The 7,783-nt window shown below is 42.0% G+C and overlaps 1 protein-coding gene across 8 annotated transcripts; it reads left to right on the top strand.

The window, feature by feature from the left end:
• Positions 1-190: 190 nt before the first annotated feature.
• On the top strand, positions 191-6,315 carry OARD1 (O-acyl-ADP-ribose deacylase 1). 8 transcript variants are annotated; one of them, XM_033217084.1, is made up of 6 exons: positions 191-543; positions 1,197-1,276; positions 1,596-1,740; positions 2,740-2,798; positions 3,859-3,971; positions 5,360-6,315. In XM_033217084.1, the coding sequence occupies exons 2-6, from the start codon at positions 1,238-1,240 to the stop codon at positions 5,460-5,462; spliced, it is 459 nt and encodes a 152-aa protein (XP_033072975.1). In that variant the 5' UTR covers positions 191-543; positions 1,197-1,237; the 3' UTR covers positions 5,463-6,315. The 8 variants fall into 8 exon arrangements, with proteins under 8 accessions (XP_033072975.1, XP_033072974.1, XP_033072973.1 ...); XM_033217083.1 differs by having other exon boundaries at positions 193-559; XM_033217082.1 differs by having other exon boundaries at positions 194-644.
• Positions 6,316-7,783: the final 1,468 nt, after the last annotated feature.

Here is a 7,783-nt window from a genome sequence, read left to right as displayed (position 1 = left end):
GCCCCACCCCTTTGGGGGAGCAACGCGCAGGCGTTCCCTGCAGCCACGCCCGCCTTCCTGATTTGACACCACCGCTGGTGGAAGGAATACGCAGGCGCCTTCGAGACGCGCCAGATCGTTCAACTCAAAGCGCTCCCTTGAGCTTAGTACTACGCAGGCGCTAACTAGCCCCTTTGCCAGCTGCCCACCCCTTTCCAAGTGGCCACTAGGACACACCCGTGCGGCTAATACGCAAGCGCCACTTTTCCCGACTCGTGGTGGGCAGTTTCGTTACGCATGCGCGGGTGGCTGCGGGACACCACGGAATTTACTGCCGGAAGTTCGGCGGCCTTCGCCAAAGAGTGTGGGCTCGGCTAGCAAGCTAGAGGGGCTCGTTTCCGCCCCGCTACCGGGCGGGGGCGGCCATCTTAGATGCGTGCAATTAAGGGCTTTGGCGGGATTGGCTCAGCTTTTGGGCTGGTCCGCTGCTCCCCACCTACCAGGGTCGGATCCGGAGCCCTTCCCCGCGGGGCGGGGACCTCCAAACAACCGACTCCTTTCCAGGTGAAGGGTGACTTGGGTACGTCGGGGCTTTGAGCGAGCCTCCCCGCACCCTCCCATAGGACCCCAGGACAGACCCTGCGTCCTCGCTGACCCGCCCTAGGGTAGGAGACAGAGAATGGGAGGCTTCTCTAGACTCTTTCCTTCTACGCACCCCCCAAAAAAGTGTGGGGGGGGTGAACGTTCTATGAGAGGCGGCCTTCCTTTCCCCACACCTGGGGCTCAGCACGCCAGTACCTTGTACACTCTGTGGTTGCGGCTTAACGGGACTGTGGCCAAGTCCCTTCTGTTTTTTTTCTAATCTCAACCCACTGGGGAACTACTTTTGCGTCGTGCACAGAAAAGGGGAGCGTCCTAAATCCGCCTTGCTCGGGAGTGGCCCTGGAGAAAGGAGGAGGCGTGTCTTGGGGATGGGCTTTGCTTCCGCTGACGGAGCGGGGCGCTCCAGGAAAGCGCGAAGTGAGAGCGGGTCGCTAAGCATTCTTCCTCTTTTTGGCCCCAGAAGAGTTTTGTATTACGTACCAGGGACCCAAAAAAACTCACATTCATCTATAAACGTTGGGGAAAAAAGCCGATTAAGCGGGTGTACAGGGCAATCAGAATATTATATACTAAGGCTGCCTAAGCATTTTTACTTCCTTTTTCTCTTCTCATAGCTGAAGAAACACTTAAAATCTGGAAATAGCGACTCAGTATCATGGCCAGCAGCCTTAATGAAGATCCAGAAGGAAGCAGAGTGGGTAACAACTATTAACTTATTGGTGAACTGAAATTCGCAATCGTGGAGGTCAAAAGCATAAGCACTTTTTAATTAAATCAATGATTGAATTATCTTTTTTTCTCGCTAGCTGATTTACTTAAGAAAGGCTCAAAATTCTAGGCAGGGATCATTCATTACTTTCCTTTTACACATGCTGTAATTGATTTGGCTTTAAATCAGATTGCAGGAAGGGGTGTCGGGAGAGGTAGTCGTGGGGGACACAAAATACAGAAAAATAACTTAGTATTTTTCTGTATCTAATAAAACTTTGTCTTTTCCTTTGCACATTTTTTAGATCACTTATGTGAAAGGAGACCTTTTTGCATGCCCTAAAACAGACTCTTTAGCCCACTGTATCAGTGAGGATTGTCGCATGGGCGCTGGGATAGCTGTCCTCTTCAAGAAGAAATTTGGAGGGGTGCAAGAACTTTTAAATCAACGTGAGTTTTGGAAAGCACTTACCTGGTTTGCCCTGGTTAGAGCACCTTTTAATCTGTTACACTTTAATAAACAAAATATGCAGATAAAGAGGGGATTCCTAAGAACCAAATGTTTTTCGATTTTCCTCCTCAAGAATGGCCTCTAGTTTGGACCTTTATCATTATCAAACCTGAACTCCTGTGAATGTTTTTAATCTCTTCCTCTTGTATCATAAAACTTTCTTGACGATATTACTGCACTTCTCTGAAACTTGAAATAACTCTGAGATGCTTAGTCTATAGGTTGGCATTCAAGATCCCCTCCTTGCCAATATTCTGCTTTTTCTTCAAAGAGGAATTTAGAAACCTCTTCTTCCTTATAGACCCCTCCCATCACTTTCTACGGGTGACTTTAAACCAGAAATGTGCACTAGAATCCTATGTAAAGCTTCTGAAACAGTTTCTCAGACCACATTCCAGGCTTAACAGACCCATTGTCCACAGTATTTCTTAGCCTTAGACAAAAGCAATTCTTACTGCTTTGTATTATAGTTATTTGTAATGATGATACCTTCTCTGGATTGAAAACTCCGTAATAATTCTTTTTTTCTATATCTGTATTCCTCTTAATGTCTTATACAGCTCTTTGTATGTAAAAAGAAAATTATTGAGTAAATACACATTTGGCAAGTAAAAAACTATACATTATAAAACAATTTCAAGGCAATAGACAAAGTTTGTGGACAAATGAGGTTGTATTTGAAAGTAGTAGTGGGATCAAAGGTGGGTTGTGAGGAAACATGATTGTAAGAAAGCTGTAAGTTAAGGAATATAGTATTTGGGAATGCTGATAAAAAGCAGAGTGTTTATGGGAGACAATAGATCTTCCGTATTCCCTTTGTCAGTGTTGAAAATTATTTCTAGTTCTGAAGTAAACTCAGATCTGTAAAGATTTTAAAATCTTAGAGATCAGTGTTTGGTTTTCTTTTTCATTTCTACTATTAAATAACTTTTTCTTAGAAAAGAAATCTGGAGAAGTGGCTGTTCTGAAGAGAGATGGGCGATATATATATTACTTGGTAAGATGGGCCAATTCCTTTTTTTTTTCAGGGCCAATACTTAATACATTTTAAGGATTTGTGAACAGATGGGCTGTACTACATTTGTGTTGATCATGATGGTCCATTCTAAACAACTAAGGATGTCAAAAAGCTTCTATCTTATGACAACTCCAGTCCAGTGATGGCGGCTACTTGGAGCACTGGGTTAGAAAGAAATGTGAGACTGCACCCCAGCTCTGTGGGGAAGTCCTGTGCCATTTACCATAGGTCTGTTCTAAGACTTGCAAAAGTTAGGAATGCCTGCCATACTGTATTTCCTAGGCAGAGTGAGATAAAAACAATAATGTCTCAAGAGACAGATTTCCGAAAGGAGCTTTTCTCTTATTCCATGTCAACTAGCACACTGCTAGCAAGCGGGTGAATAAAAACAAAATAAAATAAGTACAGTCCCAAATAATACCTAGCTCCTCTCCTAACTACTGCCTGAATGTAGGGTTCTTCAACAGTCCAGGATGGCATTTGGTTCCTGAAAGGGGGTGACTTCCTTAGTGGTGGCAGTGGGTAACTTACAGCTAACCCACTACAAGCCTGATCTGGATGGCAAAGTGAGTGGGGAGATGTCCTAGCCCCTTTGAATTCTGTGCTTAAAGCTTATGTGGCTTCCCGTGTTTTAACTTTGGGACCCTACCAGTTTTTTCTGTTGTTTTACATAGACAAAAAGCAAGCAAGCACAGATTCTAAATAAATAGAGGCTTTTAGCAGGGAATTTGCAGGTGGTATGCGTTCTTCCCTGTTATAGATATGCAGCTTATCTTTTGGGTGTGGCACAGAGACTTCACTTACCTGCTTAAAAATATTGACAATAGGCACCACTAGCTAATCTCATGCGTTTCCTAGGAAAAGGAAAGATTACTACGTGGCAGAGTCTGGGTTTCTCCGTCTCTATTTAGTGGATTTTCTTGAGGCTCTCCCATAAAAATGTGCTTTCTCTTTTACTTATCGGGATGTTGGGGGAATGTGATGACTTTTCTTTGGTTATCATTTTGGGATGATGAAAGTTTGAATTCTTTGTGTTCAGATTACAAAGAAAAGGGCTTCGCACAAGCCAACTTATGAAAACTTACAGAAGAGTTTAGAGGCAATGAAGTCTCATTGTCTGAAGAATGGAGTCACCGACCTCTCCATGCCCAGGCAAGGAAATCCGTGGCCCTAAATGGAGATTTAATTGATTGGTGGGGTTTACTGTCTTACCCAAAGACAAATAAAAGCTTAACCCAAAATATAGATTTAAAGGTGGACAAAAGTCAAAATTTTGTAAAACCAGCAGTGAACCAGTTGTCTGGTCTTAGGCCAAGGCACAGCCATTTTCTAGCTTGAGTTGAATGAATCAGGACAATTACCTTGAAATATACATCTGCTTCAGCCTACTTAGCCGAGAGCGACTGATGTTATTCAGCCACATTTGTTGAATTCTCAGCACCCTCTTCTTGAAGCTTGGCCTTTATTCCTGAAGCAATATGAGCTAAAGAATCAAGACTGAGCATTGGTGGTTTCCCTCTTGGACCACTTCCCATCTCCCAAACCTATTACTTTGTGTCAAGAAAGTTGTAAATTATCATTTCCTTTTATACTGCATGCTTCTTTTGGTCAGTATGGATAACAGCCAGAGGATCTGTCCCTGATGTAACTTCTTAGACCTTAGCTATTGGGAACTTAAGGGAATGACATTGAGGGTTCAGTAGTCCCTTTACTTTCTTTTCAGGCAATGGGCCTCACCTCTTTTCTTCCTGTCACCCTGGTAGATTTGAGTCAATGCTGAGCATACATGCAATTTTGTCTCAAGCCCCACATTACTTTGAATGTGGCCTCAATGTCGCTTTACACGGGTCTTTGATATAGTTATGATGTATATGTCAGAAACTATTTTTTTATCACAATTCCTTACGGACTTAATTATCACATTCGGACATGAAATTAGCAATTTTAAGTCTCTTTTCCCTGGGGGGTTGAGGATCACTAGAGTAACACCTTGGGAGGTGCCAGGTAGTAGAGTTTTATGATTGAATTTATTCTCACCAGGGTGTTGCAAAGACCTTACTCCTGGATTGCAACCATTTCACCATTTCCCAGCATTCCGTCTTGACTTTCTTTTTTGCGGCTCCTGTACCTCATTCCTCTTCTCCTTATTTTCGTTAACATTCTGTTACCGTAAGTGCATTTTAAAAATACCAACCATTCCCCATCCATCCACAGCCAATTTTAGTCAGCAGTCATAGAGGGCTAATGAGTCTCCCATGTCATGACAGTTATACGTTTCTAAATGTAGCATGAAATAGTTGGAAAGTGGTATTTTGTTAGGCAAACAGAAGTGATAGTTTTTGGATGTCAGAGCTGTCTAGGAATGGTCTTAGGTGACTCACAACAAGAATTGACTTCCAAACTTCTACCATGGTTGCCTATAAGGGTGTCAGACTAGGTTATTTGTTTTTATGCTTTGAGTGGATATAACTTGAAAGAGAGAAGGAGCAGTTTCCTAGACACTTTCATTACCATCAATGGAGATATTTTGTCTTTTTCAGGATTGGATGTGGTCTTGATCGTCTGCAATGGGAAAATGTATCTGCGATGATCGAGGAGGTATTTGAGGCAACAGACATCAAAATTACTGTGTACACACTCTGAACCAGTGAACGTTTTGGATGTTTCCGTGTTCTCCTGTGTCATCTATACTGAGCCATAGGACTGGGCAAACGTACCTTAAAATAGGCAGAGGAAAGTTTCATAAGAAGTAGTCTGTTTAACAAGACAGACTTTGGTTGCTGTATTAAAGTATTTGGACTACAACTGTGGAGGAGGGGTTGCTTAGGATATGTTGCTGTGTTTTTTTGAAGAAAAGTAAGGAGTAGGTGGCTTGATAATAGGCAGGGAAACCAGATTGTTGGGACTATGACCTTCTCCAGTATGCTACCTTATTTGTTTGGCTGGCCGCTAGGTGGCAGCATTGATTCTACTTCTCTGCTTTTAAGAGAAATTTCAGGAAGGATGATCAGTTAGTTTGGCATTTTTTGTCGTTTGTGCACCTAACTTGGTGTTATCCTTATGTCATCAGATTCCTCCCAGGGGAGAGTTTTTGTTTTAATTACAAAGTTAAATTCTACATTGTTAAGAAATTTGTGGTGATAAAAATGGAAAAATAAATACTTGGGGGGGTTTAGTGAGGTTCTGTGCTTATGTGTGTTTGCTCTGGACGTGGGTAATGGAAGATTCACCTACAACTTAATTTCAAACAGTCATACAAAGAGTCCAAGTGGGAGGAGAAACAAAGTGAGAAATAAGAGATAAAACTGGACAAGTCAAAAGGCAGGTTTTTAGAATCTCCTCATGGTGAACTTTGCCCTCTTTTGTCCACTGTGTGGTTTCTGTGATTGAACCTGTCTGAATTTAACCATGAAAACAAGTGAAATAATATATGTTAAATGCCTGGCAGAGTTCTTAACACAGAGTAGTGACCCAATGAATCAGTGATTCTCAAAAATCCTTATGAACCTTCTTTAAAAAAATAAAGGCCACTTCCTCTCAAAAAATTCTCACATCTGTCATCCCAGCACTTTGAGAGGCTGAGACTGGAAGATGACTTGAGCCCAGGAGTTTGAGACCAACCTGGGTAACATAGTGAGACCCTGTCTCTACAAAAAAAAAAAAAAATTAAAAATTAACTGGGCGTGGTGGTGCACATCTGTAGTTCCAGCTACTCTAGAGGTTGAGGCGGGAGGATGGCTTGAGCCCCGGAGGTTGAAGTTGCATTGAGCTGTGATTGTGCCACTGCATTCCAGTGTGGGCAACAGAGCAAGACCCTATCTGAAAAAAAAAAAAAATGTGGTGTGGAGTAGGATGGCCGCTTTTGTATTTTTAACCTCCATAGAGGATTTGAATGTACAGCCAACTGGGGTCTAAATATTAGTCCTCATTTCTTCCGAAGCTGCAAGGACCAGTCCTCTGTTGTGGTTATGGTAGGAAAATAAAGTTCATGGATTTAGCCAATGGTTCAGTATCAGAGCTATTTGGGAAACTAGATGTTTTCTTTTTTTCCCCATTACTGTGGTGTTGAGAGTTAAAACGCCAGACTTGCTGTTGATTTTCTCCCTAGAGTGACTTTGGGTCTGTCACAGGACTTGCTGCTTTCCCAAGTATAAAAGAACAACTGTATTTTAGAAGGGGCTGGTTAAAACACCAGAAAAGTACTGATTAAATATGATCTTTGTACCTTAGACTGTGTTCTTATCACAAATCAGCCTGATAAGAGGCAACAGTTTCAAAAAAGTATTGCACTTTTGTATTTCTAGGTGGAACAGACAAATTCTTCATGTTGTTGGGGTAGGGGCAGTGGAGGGTCAAGTTCATTATCAGACTTTTAGATTGAGGCTTTTCTTGAAGCACTGCTTTTGTCCACATAAAACTGAAGGGAAAAAGGAAGGAGAGATTGTCTAAATACAAAAATTTGAAAATGAGAGTGGGGGATAAGAAACTTACAGTATTTTGCTTAACTCTGCAATTACAGATGTTCCTCAACTTATGTTAGGGCTATGTCTGGGTAACCACATCTTAAGTTGAGTTCAGTTGAAGAGTATACTGAATGTGTATGGCTTTTGCACTGTTGTAAAGTCAAAGAATTGCAAGACAAACCATTGTAAATTGAGTACCATCTGTAAACCTTAACACAAGTCAAAACATGGATTTTCTAGGCTTCCTTTACTTTTTTAAAGAGATTATGGTTATTATTTTTTTTTTCCGTGGTGTTTGAGCCTTGATTCTTTAAACAGAACCTAGTCTCATCCAGGACTGGCTGTCAGTGGAATTCTGGGACTCAGCAGGAATGTGATAAAGCACTTCGTCATTTGCCGATAGTAGTCTTGGGTCAAATTCCGACGACTTATCACACTTGAAGCCTGGGGAAAGGAGGCATGTCCTGGTAATCAGGGTGAACACATTATTCCTGGAAACCT

This window comes from Trachypithecus francoisi, unplaced genomic scaffold (genome assembly GCF_009764315.1).
Source record: "Trachypithecus francoisi isolate TF-2019V2 unplaced genomic scaffold, Tfra_2.0 Lachesis_group10, whole genome shotgun sequence".
Taxonomy (NCBI): domain Eukaryota; kingdom Metazoa; phylum Chordata; class Mammalia; order Primates; family Cercopithecidae; genus Trachypithecus; species Trachypithecus francoisi.
The sequence above is the reverse complement of the archived record's forward strand: the minus strand, read 5'-3'. Positions and strand labels throughout refer to the sequence as shown.

Bases quoted from the DNA above. Each gene is read 5' to 3' on its own strand.
- OARD1 (XM_033217081.1), top strand. From the start codon at position 412: ATGCGTGCAATTAAGGGCTTTGGCGGGATTGGCTCAGCTTTTGGGCTG. The intron at 1,741-2,739 runs GTGAGTTTTGGA...ACTTTTTCTTAG, and splicing joins GCAAGAACTTTTAAATCAAC to AAAAGAAATCTGGAGAAGTG. The intron at 3,972-5,359 runs GCAAGGAAATCC...TGTCTTTTTCAG, and splicing joins ACCGACCTCTCCATGCCCAG to GATTGGATGTGGTCTTGATC.